Source organism: Crinia signifera, chromosome 3, assembly GCF_055691185.1.
Source record: "Crinia signifera chromosome 3, ASM5569118v1, whole genome shotgun sequence".
NCBI classification, from domain to species: domain Eukaryota; kingdom Metazoa; phylum Chordata; class Amphibia; order Anura; family Myobatrachidae; genus Crinia; species Crinia signifera.
Window position 1 is genome coordinate 296,164,754 of NC_139219.1, and position 14,986 is coordinate 296,179,739.

General features: G+C 46.2%; 1 protein-coding gene across 1 annotated transcript in view; it reads left to right on the plus strand.

The window, feature by feature from the left end:
• Nucleotides 1-14,986, plus strand: part of TRAPPC12 (trafficking protein particle complex subunit 12) — a 78,471-nt gene that overhangs the window by 29,970 nt on the left and 33,515 nt on the right. Inside the window, 1 exon segment of the mRNA XM_083178488.1 lies at nucleotides 3,844-3,982. Within this exon segment, the coding sequence (XP_083034614.1) occupies nucleotides 3,844-3,982 (139 nt within the window).

Below are 14,986 nucleotides of genomic sequence, written 5' to 3' on the forward strand. Positions count from 1 at the left end.
TGCATATTTAATAAAAACAGCAATGGGTATCCCTGGTGGTCCACCGGCAATCCCCCTATGCCAGTGAAATGATGTGGGGGGGGGGGGGTTGAGCGGTCCCTGCATGAGGGCCGCCGCTACTGCCACCGCCATCTTGCCGCACAAAGCGGTTGGTGTGTCCCCTTGTGGGACCCCCAACCTGTACTCACCACAGACGGCTTCTGACCTGTCAGGGGTGTGCGGCAGCTGGGGGACTTGCTCGCTACAGCGCAATGCTGTGAGGTGACAAGTCCCACACAGATGTCCTGCAGCAGGGTCAGCTCTGCACCTGAAGAGGCCGGGGAATGACCCTTTCCCTGACTCCCACGAAGCATGACAGCTGCTTGGTCAAAGCAGCGCCCCAAAATAACAAAATAAAATAAAATGAAGAAAAAACTCTGGAGCATCCAGAAGCACTGCCTCTCCTGAGGCACATTTTTCTAAACTGACTAGTGGAGGGAGATAGAGGGGAGGAGCCAGTGCACCCACACTGAAAGTTTTAATGTGCCTGTCTCTCCTGCGGAGGATCTCTATCCCCATAGTATTCAACCCAGTATCCCATATGGACTACGAGAAAAGGATTTACCGGTAGGTACCCAAAATCCTATTTTTACACAACCACAAAAACCTGGGTTTTCCCTCGTGGACCTGGGTCAACGGTGGTGTAAAGGGGGTTAACCCATGTTTCTTTACACAAAGGACTTCTACCCAGGTCCTGACCACGGGCAGGACCTGGGTAGAAGGCAGTGTAAATGGGTACACTGGATCATCTGATCCGGCTCCTGTTTACAGCAATGGGGGAAGCTCAACCTCCGGACCGCAGCATCCTGCAGGGAGCGCACATAGCCTCCGCTGCTGTACTGTGCAGACAGCAGCGGAGGCAGGGAGGAGGTGAATGGATGCCTTTGTGCGGCAACCATTCACCTCGCAGACGGGGGCAGCTCAGCAGCTTACCTTAGTGCTGGGTTTACCAGCGTGACTATCAGCGGTCCTGGCGGGGTGATCGGCGGTCACAGTGCTTGGAGATTATGCCATATCCAAGCGCCACCCCTGTTTACACTGTGGGTCGGCACCACAGTGTCAAATCCCGGATCCGACCTGGCTTTCAACCAAGTTCCAAATACCGGGTCGGATCTGTTATTTGGGTGTAAAAGGGGTATTAGTCACCTGTGCCCTGCATGGTTTTCCTTAAAACATGGACTGTTAGTGTGACTTGAGAAATCTCTGCTGTATTGATGTCCTTGGGAACCATTTTTGGTTCTGACGAGCCGATTACATTTTTATTGTAATGTAGAACTGCTTTGAGAATTAATTGAGTTTACTATTGTCACAGTGGTGTCATTTATAGAAGAACATAGTTTCACTAGAACACGCCTATGCCGTTTGCAATTTAGAATACATTAACCTCTTTTCAATATAAAAAAAAATGGTGACAGATGAGCACATATTCAGATAATGAAGAGGCGCTGCAGGAGATGATGCTGGAGTGTTGTCTTCTTTTCTTTATCCTTACCTATTACCTCCCTACATTGCGAATATCATGCAGAATGTGTCTGGATTAGCTGGCATGTAAATTGGTTTGCATTTTACCTACAATTCCCAGCAATTAATAAATCTTTCCTTATCTATTATTGTGAAAAAACACTGGTTGTTCTAAAGTAGATACATATTAGGATGTTAAATTTTGTTGTTGTTGTCTTTAATGTAATTTAAGTCATGCTCTTTTGTACTATTTGATATAAGGGGAACTCTACAAAGAATAGTTAAGTTGTACAGTTAATATTAAAGTAAAGATGCGATTCAACTATGTAGAGGATTTTTTGTGAGGTATATGGTTTTTGTTGTATGATTTGAGTACTATATTTTCTCCAATAATACCTGTTGTTGCAACAACAGCACCACCAGCATGCTTTAAACAGATACTGTGGTGCAGATTTATTAAGCTAGCTGAAGTGATAAAGTGTCTGGTTTTTATCACCGTCCAATCCGCTTCTAACTGTGAAGTTACAGGCTTGGTTTGAAAAATGACAGGTAGGAGCTGATTGGCCAGTGATAAAAAAAAAAACAGACACTTAATACTGAGCTTAATAAATCTACCAATTCTGTTGGAGAAAGCTCAGCTAGTCTACATGAGTGGGATAGAGGTAAAGCTCATAGCAGCCAATCAGCTCGAACTGTCATCTTGCAGGACGTGCTAGAAAAATTACAGTTTGAAGCTGATTGGTTGGCAAGTGGAACTTCTCCACATACTCTCCAAGATTTGATAACTCTACCCCCCTGTATCTCTCCAGCGGTTGTGGAAGTAAGTTTTAGTATGCTCTGGGTGTGATGCGCGGACAGGCCTAAGCTTGCTCTGTAGTGAAGCGAGGAACAACATTGCTGAAATGATCATCAGTGACCCTATCCCTTTATTACCTTTGTTTATCCTTCTATTCTCTAATCTAATGGCTAGCATTACCCTATACGGTGTGATGGTATACTTTAGGCTAGAGGGTATGCGGTCCCTGGGTTGACAGTGACTAGGTTGACACCTGGAAATAGTCGACATTGACAGAAGGTCGACATGGACATGTTCAACACTCAAAAGGTCGGCACAAGTTTTTCCATGTTTTTTTGGGTGTGGACCAACTTGGTTCATACCTTACTATCCAAGTGGGCATAGAGTGAGCCATGTGAGGGGACGCAGTACGCTAATACGGTGTCCATGCCATCATATGTCGACAGACCCCAACATAACCCGTGAAAAACTTGCGTCAACCATGCCCACGTCGACCTTAAGCTTGTGTCGACCTGGCAATGCTGACGTATGGTATTTTGACCATTTTCAGGTGTGGACCTAGTCGCTGTCGACCATTAGTAGTCGACCTAGACATTGTCGGCCCCCCTATACCGTAACCGGCTAGAAGGGTTTCATATACATCAAACCGTTTGGATCCCCCGAAGACTGCTATTGATCCTTGCAAAAGCCAAACCTCTCCTGGGTGCAACAGGGAAGGGACCCCGGCGAGTCCTCCACTAATTCAGACTGCAAAAGTTGCCCCATTCCATATTATGGGAGCTGCTAAACGGTCACAATTAATTCTGGAGTCCTAAGTATTCTAACACTTCAGATGACAATAGCCAGTAATACTCTATTGTGGTCTCACCAGAGCAGGTCTCCACTGAGCACAACAACCATGATCGCGGCACGTGCCCAGTACCCACTTGGGTCTGAACATGGAAGGACGGTAACGGTGGTACTGTTGATTTCTTCAGAACTGGGCTTTTTCAGAAGCTCTACATTTTGTGGAAAATATGCCCCTAAGGGAGACAGCTGGAGGTATATAAGTGCTGCGTTATAGAAGTGGAGATGTTGCCAATAACAATCCGTTTCCACTAATCATTTATCTAGAACCTTCCAGAATTGTATCCATTGTCATGAGCAACATTTCTTCTGCAAAGCTGCACTTTTTTGAAAATGTAGCCCCTATGTAGTCCCCATATACCGACCATGATTGGAAGGCCAGCAGAAGATACCTCTAGGAAAATGCTTTGCTCCATGTGCATGTCTGCTAGATGGAGAGGTTTCCACGTTGGGCATGGCGGATTCTCCACATACCAGCTGTGTGTGTGATGCTGAAACATCCAAGCCAGTGTCAGTGTCTGCCACCTCATCTCTCCTGGTGACAACACAATTCACACCTGTACGGTCACTTTTCAGCGTAGCCTCGGAGGCATAGAGCCACCTGATCTATATTCTGACAAAGCAGTAAGATCGCTGTGTTCTGTGCATATATCAGGTTTACAGTGACTAAATGAATCAGTCCTGATGTGTTTTTTTTCCAGCTCTGGTTCCTCAGACTGTCTCTGTTGGTGAAGCTTGGCCTTTTTCAGAATGCTGAAATGGAGTTGGAACCATTCAGAAACTTAGACCAGCCAGATCTGTACTATGAATATTATCCCCACGTTTATCCTGGGCGCAGAGGTAAGACATTGCGTGACTCCATCTTTGGTGAAATCCATGTCACCCTCACAGACGGGCTGGAGTTCCCAGTTCCGATCTCAGTCTGTGATGTGTATACTGCATAAGTTTGTATTGCTAGGTAATTATAATATTATACTGTGTACGCAGGATTGCAGTTTACTAAGTCAAATTCAAACCAAATCATCAGCGCAAATCTCTGGTCTCAAACAAGTTAAGACGGCCTAGGTTATTGGAAGATTTATAAAGAGGCCAAACAGAGGCGTTACCCAACCAATGAGGTTCTATGGAATGTACTAGATCTGGGATTTTCTTCTTTAGTCCCCAGGGAACCCTAGCCGTGCATGTTTTCCAGGTCTCCTCACAGAACTGCAAGTGAAATAGCACCAGCTGCACATCTCTTAAAATGTCAGTTAGTAGTGAATACACCTGTACTGTAACAGAAGATCTGGAAAACATGCACTGTTGGGGGTTCCCGAAGGACAGATGTTGAGAAACAATGTACTAGGTAAATCCCATAGTGTGAGAGGTTGCTAAGCATAACACTTCGATTTGTCATATTTAGAAGGTTTGAGAAGTCTCCCCTTTTAAAAACTAGGTTATTAGAAGAGGCGCATCTGGAAACATTGGGGGACATTTATACACCTACAAGATTTCAACATGAACTTGATGCACACAATAATGAGACCATCCCTATAAATGGGATTATTAATGCTAGTACACCATTGTATGTGTAAGCAGACTTGCAGGAATGACCAGCACAAATTTGGATCAGAGTTTTTGCCTGGTATTTCAGTCATGCAGCCAATCAAATCACATGATGATTTTAGCTAACCTAAAGATATGCAGTCTATGGGAGAATTCAATTACATGCTGTAATTTACTGTGTTGGGAAAAGGGTGGGAGCCTTGGTCTATATTGCCTGGGTCTGTTCAATTACAGCCCCTTTTCCTCCTGTGGGAAATTACCTGCTGCCATGCATTAACCCACAGAATCAGCAATAAACTCCCGGAGCTGTGGGTTAACCGCTTCATGGCACCTGCGATCTGGGCAGCTAATGCGGATGTTTGAGTCTCCTCAGGTTCCAACAGGAATCTGCATTAACTGCACCCCAGAACATCAATGAGCCCTTTGGTAATTAACGGAGGCTAATAGCAATTGCCTCTATAGTGAGATTATGTGCTGTAATGGTGAAAGTGAAGTATGCATTGTTACTTTTTTTATAAATAAAATGTCATAATAGATGTTTGTTCGCAGTGCAGTTGAATGGTGGACGGTGACAATTGTTAAAATGTAGAAAGGCAACATGACATTCTGAGAATATAGGCAACATCTGAAATGTTGGTCTGTGGTATCCTACCATTATCAAATTGTGGACATTGGGATTAGGCTTTGGGATGTTAGGGTAGGCTATGGCTAGGAGTGGACGGTGTTAGGTACTAACCTTAGAGTAGGGATTAGGACGAGGGTAAGTGCTCTGAAACGCAGGTCCGTCATGTGACAGCCTACACTTACAGATGTAGTGCCTCCCAGCCAGCGCTGAGAATCCCCAGATTCCCAGTGCTGGCGGAGAGGCGCTGCATCTGGGGGGGGGGACGTGAGCGTCTCACTTGCGTCCCCTGCACTCGGTGGCGGGGAGTGGAAACCCTGCCTGTCTCTGCTTCAGAGAGACGGGTAGGGATAGTGCGGGCAGCTACAGGGGGGCTGGGGAAAGTGGCGGTGGGCTCTGTCAGAACGGGGCGCACAAGCGGATGGCGCGTGCCCCCTTCTGGCGGATGGCAAGTGGCAGCTAATGACCATAGAATCGCCAGGAGCAGCTCTGAAGAGAGCTGCTCCATCTATATAGTCACAGTACTGCTGTATCCCTAATGACTCTGCAGCCAGGAGCTGGTTAGTCACCCCTGGACAATGGGCCTGATTCACACCTGGTAGCAAAGCTGCAATTGTTGCACATTGACAAAACCATGCTGCACTGCAGGTGGGGTAGATGTGGGTGGGGGGGGGGGTGTTCAAACTGAAATCTAAATTGCAATGTAAGAATAAAGCAGCCAGTATTTACCCTGCACAGCAACAAAATAACTCACCCAAATCTAACTCACTCACCCAAATCTAACTCTCTCTGCACATGTTACATCTGCCCCACCTGCAGCGCAGCATGGTTTTGTCCATGTGCAAAAATTGGAGCATTGCTACCAGGTCTGAATCAGGCCCAATATGTCAGCATTCTATGTTGACCTTTCATCTGTATCAACATGGTCAACATTATGGCCATGTCAACATAATGAATGTTGATATATGACACCCATTTTTCTATAGAGTGTATATATTTCTTTTAACATCAACAATTACATTTATAATAGGGATTCTCGGGTTATTACGGGTAAAATATTGCTCTCTGCAGCTACAATGGTGACATCTGCAGGCTCTTGGTGGTACTGCACTGCTGGATATTTGCAAAGCTGAGGATTCTCATAACAAATTAAGAACCATCATTAACCAAAAACCTCTCCCACACACTCGTGACATCACTGTGGATTATATTGGCCAGATCAAGCTTCATGTTAACCCTTTACAGTCCAATTTTTTTTATTTTTGAAATTCAGTCTGGTTTAAATCTAATTGTAATATTTTATTATAACATGGCCTGTTAATGTTCACCATTGGATCTGCTACTAGCGCTAGAGCTGTTAAGCCTGACTAGACGTTGGACCTATGGTCTCTAGTCCAGTTCTGAAGATGGCATCGTAGTAGTATTTCCTTGGACTGTATTCCTGCCATGCCTTTTTAAATAAATGATAGCGTATCCATTATACACTGGCCTGGTTCAGACCTGGCGGTTTGCATGCAACGTTCATAGTCTGGGGACTGCACATGTACAGGACCTGTAAGTGTGTATGCTCAATAACATTCTCACACAGCACTGCCGACATGATTAACTACATTATTGGCTGCGGGAATCGTCTAGTGTGTACCCACTATAAAGAACTTGCACAGAATTAGTGTTCATTCTAGCACCCGCTATATTTGAAAACCCATGCAGTTCCTCTTCCCTGCCTGGGGTGTCACTGTCTGCTGTAGAGGTTCTAGCACAGTGTGGTCTGTATATCAGCACTGATATGCAAACCAGACCTGTGCTAGAAACACCACAGCAGACAGTGACACCACAGGCAGGGAAAAGGAACTGCATGGGTTTTTAAATATGACGGGTACTAGAATGAACACTACGAATGTTTACCAAAGGGAGGAACCCAGGATTAATTCCTTTCTGTCCTCTTTGCTGTAAATGCTGATCACCTGGCAGCTTATATGTTAAGCTTTCATTGCCTTAGTATGAGTTTAGCAAACTTCTGTGTGATGCGCTTAATGTCACTGTGCCGTATGTTACATCTGTATCTCTTTATGTTTTTGGATTCCGGTAATGTTCTTTTGTGGAGGAAATGAATGTACAACGTGTAATGTGCTCACATTCCTCTGCAAGATAGGTGAGAGGATCTGTAATAGCAGGAGACCTCTTTTCTGTCACAGCCATACTGCAGGGGAAAAGCTCCTTCACCTAAAGTGCCCGTCTGGGAGCCATTGCCTGCTCAATTGTTCCATTTGCATCTTCCTCCCCTTATAATTACGAACGTTTCCCTGTCTCCTTCTCTCAGCACTGCCAAAGATTCATTTGATTCTCTGCTCTCTCCCATTCATGTGCAACCTTCAGCTATTCTTCTTCCTGACAACTCAAAGGCTCCTGTATTTGTGCTGTGCAGTGACACATCTACTCATTAGCGTCTCACTTTCCGTCTTTACCTTCTGGCTGTCTGTTACTTTCAACAGAAAGGATCAGCCTGTGGTGGAACTACAAGTGCCAGCCCATCCTGCTGATGAGAGGTGGTCTGGTTTAGACTATCAAACATTACCTGTTTTACATTAGTATAGTATGAGAGATTGGAAACATGGCACGGCATAAAGGGTTCCGGGTTAAAAGGGCTACAGCAGGGGTGGCCAAACCTGTTCTCAAGGTCTACCAACAGTTCCTGTTTCTCAGGCAACCTGTGGATCTATACTAAGAATGAATGCAGCATTTTTGAAAATGTAACAGTTAGAAATGACTACAGCTGTGCACCAGCTACAGGATCTGGGGAATGTGACAGTTGGTAATGACTGCAGCTGGGGAATGTGACAGTTAGTAATGACTGCAGCTGTGCACCAGCTAGGAGATCTGGGGAATGTGTCAGTTTGTAATGACTGCAGCTGTGCACCAGCTAGGGGATCTAGGGAATGTTACAGTTCGTAATGACTGCAGCTGTGCACCAGCTAGGAGATCTGGGGAATGTGACAGTTAGTAATGACAGAAGCTGTGCACCATCTAGGGCAGGGGTGTCAAACACAAGGCCCGCGGGCCAAATCCGGCCCGCCAGACCTCTTCATGTGGCCCGCGCAGCCGCCGGCAGCCTTCACCTTTTTTATTCTCGATTTTTTTTTTTTTTTTTTTTAAACAAGAAAGCCGCCTCTTCAGCGCATGCGCGGCAGCCTACAAGCCAGAGAACGTCTGCCCTCTAGCGCAGTGCCGGCGGTCGTCAACCCCTCCTCCGCTCCCACCTGCTGTATAGGAGCCAGAGAGAGGAAAGAGCAGGTCCGTCGTGGTGAATGGTGCTGCTGCTGCTGTGCGTTCCAGGTCACTTACTGCTGAGTGTGCACTGCACAGTGACCGGGAGCACGCTGCCCCCCACTCCTGGATAGATAGTGCGAGGAGCGCTACTCACAGGAGGGAGGGGGAAATGCGCCTGTGTGAGAGCGCAGCTGTGTCCTTGGTGGTGGAGCAGCTCAGACTGGAGTGGACGCATCAGAGCAGGTAAGTGTCAAACTCTCTGCCTATGTATGTGTGTGTGTGCACTGGCACATTGCAGCCCATCATTAATTGCTGTGTCCCATGATAATAAGCAGGACATATGCCCTAAGACTGAGTGCTGCCCCCCTGTGCAGGCAGCGTGTGCCCTAATGCACTGCAGTTCACAGCAATAGCAGGAGGGAAATGCTACTGCTGAGTATACAATAAGTGAATGCAGTGACAATAATTTATGATAATAAAGAGTGGACACATAGTCCTACAGATACAACCGGCCCTTTGAGGGTGACCAAACTGCTGATGCGGCCCCCGATGAATTTGAGTTTGACACCCCTGATCTAGGGGATCTGGGGAATGTGACAGTTAGTAATGACTGCAGCTGTGCGCCAGATAGATGATTTGGAAAATGTGGACCGTTGCTAGATCTTGAGGACCGGTTTGGCCACCCCTGGACTACAGTGTCTAGATTGACAGTCAATAGGTCGACACATGAAAAGGTCAACATGCATTTTTCACATTTTTATGTCATGCTTTGGGTCACTTTGATGGACCCAGTTGCAGTCCATGTGGATGTTTAAAATATGAAAAAGGAAACTCCTGTCGGCCTTTTCACACGTCAACCTTTTTCATGTTGTCATTTTGCTTGTATCGTCCCCTTTCAATGTTTCCACCTATTGTCTGTCTATCTAGACCAGTGATGGCTAACCTTGACACTACAGCTGTTGTTGAACTACACATCCCAGCATGCCCTGCTACAGTTTTATTATTTGGCCATGCTAAAACTGGTGCAATGCGGACCGGGATCCGTACCCCAGGTGCTGCGCATGGCATGCACTGGGCTTAACCTCTAGACAATTGGGGATACTGTACCACAAGCCTGTCCTCACACCTGATGTAGGAACCCGGAAGCCTTACGTAATTAGGCGGTCAGTAAGTGCTCATGGTGCTCAGGGCTACTTTCGGGATTTGTCACAATGTACGCAAAATTATTTTATTAAAAGAGTGTATTTAATGTAAATGCTGCTGGGTGGTGGTGGGCTCCCATGTGGCTGATAGTCTTGGCCCGCCACCGTGTTGTACAGTAAATATGCAACATAGACGCTTATTCAGCCCCAGGGACTCGGTGGGGAAATGTATGCTGAGCTTAGCCCCCTCTTACAGACCCAAGCTCGGCATACATTTCCACACGAGCCCCTGGGGCTGAATGAGCGTCTATGTAGCATATTTACTGCACAACACGGTGGAGGGCCGAGACTATTGGCCACAAGGGAGCCCGCCCTTATGGAGCTACAGTAAGATCTGCATACTGCCCACAGGTAAAGTGGAAGCAAATGGCGCTTCGCATATCCATCCGCTGCACTGTACTGTACTTTTCATTATTGGAGCAGTCTCCACCCAACTGCGAAGCAGTGCAATTCCATTCTGTCAATGTTTTTGCCATAGCACGCCTTAGTACGCCACAACGGTACACTTCTCATGGCCAGACAATGAAGACAGGATGGCGGGCCAACAGGATAGATGAGCTTGGCTACATCTGTACAGTCATGCAATATTATCAGTAGAATGGATTAGATGGATTTGAACAAGCCATAGGATATGCCACCTCTTCCAGTCTATTTGGCATCATTTTTGCCCTTCCTTTGTTGCCCTAGTCCATTATTTCACAGATTGGGATGGCCTGTCCTCAGTTACAACACTACCTAGGACCAGACTGCCCTCGACAGCACTGCTGATTGTCACAGGTTCCAGGGATTGCCCAACATCTCCATTTCACCTGTGACTAAATGGGAGTGAATCCAGGCCACCATGTTCCAAAATGTAATGGAAAGCTAGTGCTCATTCTAGCACCCTGATTGGAGCAGTTGTAGCAGGAACTGGTGGACCAACTCCATAGTAATGCATGCCCATGGTGTGATGTTTGTGTCCACATACTGTTGGGCCTGTGTATATATATTTTATTATATATTCTTTCTTAGACACACATAATGGTAATGTAGTTTTTTTAAATAGTTAAACATAATGGGCCTGATTTCAGATGTGGTTGGAGGTGTGCCCTGTGTCCCCCGGCGCTTACTCAGTCGGACCCCGTGACACCGGAATGATGTGACAGTCTGCTGATGGGGTCGGGGGTGAAGATGGTTTCCATTTGACAAAACAGTGGTGTTGCCAATGTATAGGGGGATGACAGAGGCCAGGGATGTCCATGGTGGCATGGGCTGCTTGCCCATCCCCATGGGTTCTGCGAGCCTCTCAATAGTGACTAGTCCAATGCCGATGTCATGGGGTGCGGGTCGTGTCGCTACTGCCGCAGGAAGTGATGACTTGTATTAGCTGCCTTTCTATACAGAGCTATCACTTCCCCTTCCATGGAAGAAGCTGTGATCACTACATGGTCCACATCTGAATTGGCCTCAATGTTAGAAATACAGCTTGGCATTTCTGCTATTGGTCCATATATGGACAGACCGAGAGTGGCAAAAAGTGGAGAGCAAGTTGGATGACTGACAGTTACATTCATAATGTACAAGGGTTTAGGACAGCGTGATGAGTATTGCCAATAGCTTTGGCGTTACATCAATTAGTGTGCATTAATATTTTAGTAGTGTCGTTTGTGTGATTGCAGGTGATATTTCATCCCTTCTGGGTGTCCTGGTTTGTAAAAGTTTAAGTAGAAATCTAGATACATACATACGTACGTACGTACATACATACATACATATGGAGCAGGGCTTGTCTTTGTCCGGCGCTTGCCAGATCCCTTGCGCTGGAGGCGCCGGCGATAGACTGGGATGCGCGTGCGTCTCATACGCACGCGCGTCCTAGTATCGCGGCGGCTGGGCAGCATCTATCTATACATACATAAGACCTGCATTCTCACCCTCGGGACACTGATGTTTGTTTTCTGCACATGTGCATGCGCCGGGTATTCGCGGTCATGGCAAACAGAGGGTTCGCTGGGCGCATGCACCTAAGACTGTGGGCTTGGGGCGGAGAGCCGGGGGATTCACCCATGGGAGTTCCCATGAAAATGCTGGCCGTTCCCATGCAAATTGCCCGTTGAAGCGTCACCAGATATCCGCTGCCCACCCAGTTCCTGTTGAATGTGCACGCAAACCTAAGTGACTTGAGAGTACCTTCGATAAGCGTGCACCTTCCACAACATTTGATGGTCGGCGACCATTGAATCATGTGGGTGTCGCCAAATAGGCTGCGAATGTATATTTTGCCCAAACATCCATTCGCGGCCAAACCCGGCTTGTAAATTCGCAGACTTGCGAGTGAACCAGAATAAGGTTCATACTGTCCACTGGCCTTAAAACAATGTCCTCATATTGACTCAGGAATTTCAATGCCAGCCACTCATTGGATGTAAAATTAGACTGACATCTAGGTTGAGAAATAACCTTGCTGGTGTCCTGCTCAACCAAACGACTACAAGTTGTGACTGACACATATTTTGAAGAAGACTGATTGATAGAATTCTCGTACACGTAATGGTCTGCGGAACTTAAACTGTTAGATGTAGGCATGAAGTTTAAGCCTTTAGTGCAGGGGTGGCCAAACCAGTCCTCAAGATCTACCAACAGTCCACATTTTCCAAATCCCCTAGCTGGTGCACAGCTGTAGTCATTACTAACTGTCACATTTTCCAAATCACCTAGCTGGTGCACAGCTGTAGTCATTACTAACTGTCACATTTTCCAAATCACCTAGCTGGTGCACAACTGTAGTCATTACTAACTGTCACATTTTCCAAATCCCCTAGCTGGTGCACAACTGTAGTCATTACTAACTGTCACATTTTCCAAATCACCTAGCTGGTGCACAGCTGTAGTCATTACTAACTGTCCATTCCCCAGATCACCTAGCTGGTGCACAGCTGTAGTCATTACTAACTGTCACATTTTCAAACCTGCTGCATTCATTCCTACTACAGGTTGAGTATCCCGTATCCGAATATCCGTTATCCGAATTATTCCGAAAACCATACATTCCAGAAAGTTAAAAAAAAAAAAAAAAAATTTTGATAAAAACTCACTGGGGACATCTGTAACAGCACTACTGAGGGAATGATTTGTAACTGGCACTATATATGTACAAGAAAATTATTGCTTGGCATTCAAATTCAATATCTGAGATAGTACACAAATTTTGTTTCATGTTTTGAAACCTTGTTTTTTGAACAAATAAAATATATGTGTGTGCATTTCATGTGCTTGATGTGTTTATACAGCATAAATGCAAGATACTTCAAAATACATCCTTGAAATATTAAAATATTCCGAAATACGGAATAATCCGTTATCCAAAATTCTCCTGGTCCCGAGCATTTTGGATACGGGATACTCAACCTGTATAGATCCACAGGCTGCCTGACAAACATGGACTGTTATTAGATCTTGAGGACGGGTTTGGCCACCCCTGCTTTAGTGAGTACCTGGATCTCAGTCTTGGACAATGTACATGATGACAAATTAGGAACAGATTCGGTCTTGGAAGAGGAGGACTTTGCCACCCTGACCTTGTTTTGGCTCCCACGGCGAGTAAATCTCCATCTCAGTGTTCAGTTTGGGCCCTTGTTCTTACTCCTAAAGGAATCTGACCCCGGGCATGCTGTCAATGTTCCACATCACTAGCAGAGGATGTTTATTCTCTTGATGACCAAATCCCAAAATTTGCACCAATGCGATCAGGCCTGAATTGGGCCCAACATGCTTGTTCTAGTGATCACCGAACTCTCTAGGACGGTGCACCGCTTTCCTGCTGTCACGTTTATTTGTTACGTTTTATTTCTTGTGTTTTTTACATGATCTGAAATGGTGTTTTGCGAAGCGTAACGTAAAAAAGAAATCCCTTTCTGTATCCGCCTGTTACCGCCAGTACCAGTTTGATTGCTTTCTATTATGTTCTAGGCCCAGCGCAGATCTATGGAACTGACCTTTGTCCCAAATGAGCACTTGCGATATAGCTGTCATTCTGCATCGCTCATTGTTCTGCATGGCAAGCTTTTTTCTGCAGGCTCTAATTAGGCTCCGCTCAGCCTAGGTTGTGGCAGGACTGCTGGCTGCCTTGGGTTAGGTCTGCCTCTTTATTTTTGTACGAAAGCCCCTTGTGTTCCATAGCGTTTTATCATTAACTATGCCCAGGATGGCATTCTGTACAGTGTGTGCCTGCTCGCATGCCCTAATCACACGATGCATTGTCCTGGCCGCCTCTATAAATAGCTCTTGTGGGTAAGGGGGACAGATGATCGGTACTAAAGTTCCTGTCTTTGCCCTTTTATGTATATTCATAGAAGCAAATCCATGCTGCATAGTGGTGACATTCTTCCAGCAAAATGACATAAGACAGTAGTCTGGGCTATTGCATAGCGTTGCCTCTGTACATACGTTACTGCTGGAATGATTACAGGAGCTGGGCTGCTGCCATTGCTGTATGGATGAGCATGAAAGCAAAATATTGGATTTGATTTGTATTTGTCATTTGACATGTCTAGTGTGTGTGTGTGTGTGCCATGTATAGTGTGTGTGTGTGTGTGTGTGTGTGTGTGTACGTACGTACGTATGTATATATGTATAGTGTTCACTCTAGAAATTGTGCCGGGGCGAGCCGGGGCAGCCGACGGCACACTTGTGGGCGGTCCCGGACCGCCGACGTCACTAAAGTGGGCGGGCCGGGCCACCGGCGTCACTAAAGTGGGCGGGCCCGGCCGCGCCAAAGATGCTGTCACCACAGGGGGAAGGTGCCTTGATGCCTGTGAAGCGTCGGGCATCACCGTCTAAGGCGGCGCTGGGCTTCCCCGTGCAAGGAGTCGGGCAGGCACCAGGCTGTTTTAGCAGGAACACTATATGTGTGTGTGTGTGTGTATGTATATATGTGTGTGTGGGGTTCATTTCAAACTCCTACACCAGTTGTTTTGGGGTGTGGGTACACAGTAGTGTTCCCATTAGCCCCTTTTAAAGTACGCGTTTTGTGTCCTTATGAGACTTCATCAGGGTTATTTCTCCAGTGGATGTTTGACTGTGAAAATTACAATGAATGTTGCGTCAGAAAAGTCAGTCCACCAGGTATACACCACTTGATAACACCACCAATGTTATAAGTGTACATCTGACGGGGTTCGCCATGAACCAGTGAATACAGAAGTGTCACAGCATACAGTGCAATTGCCT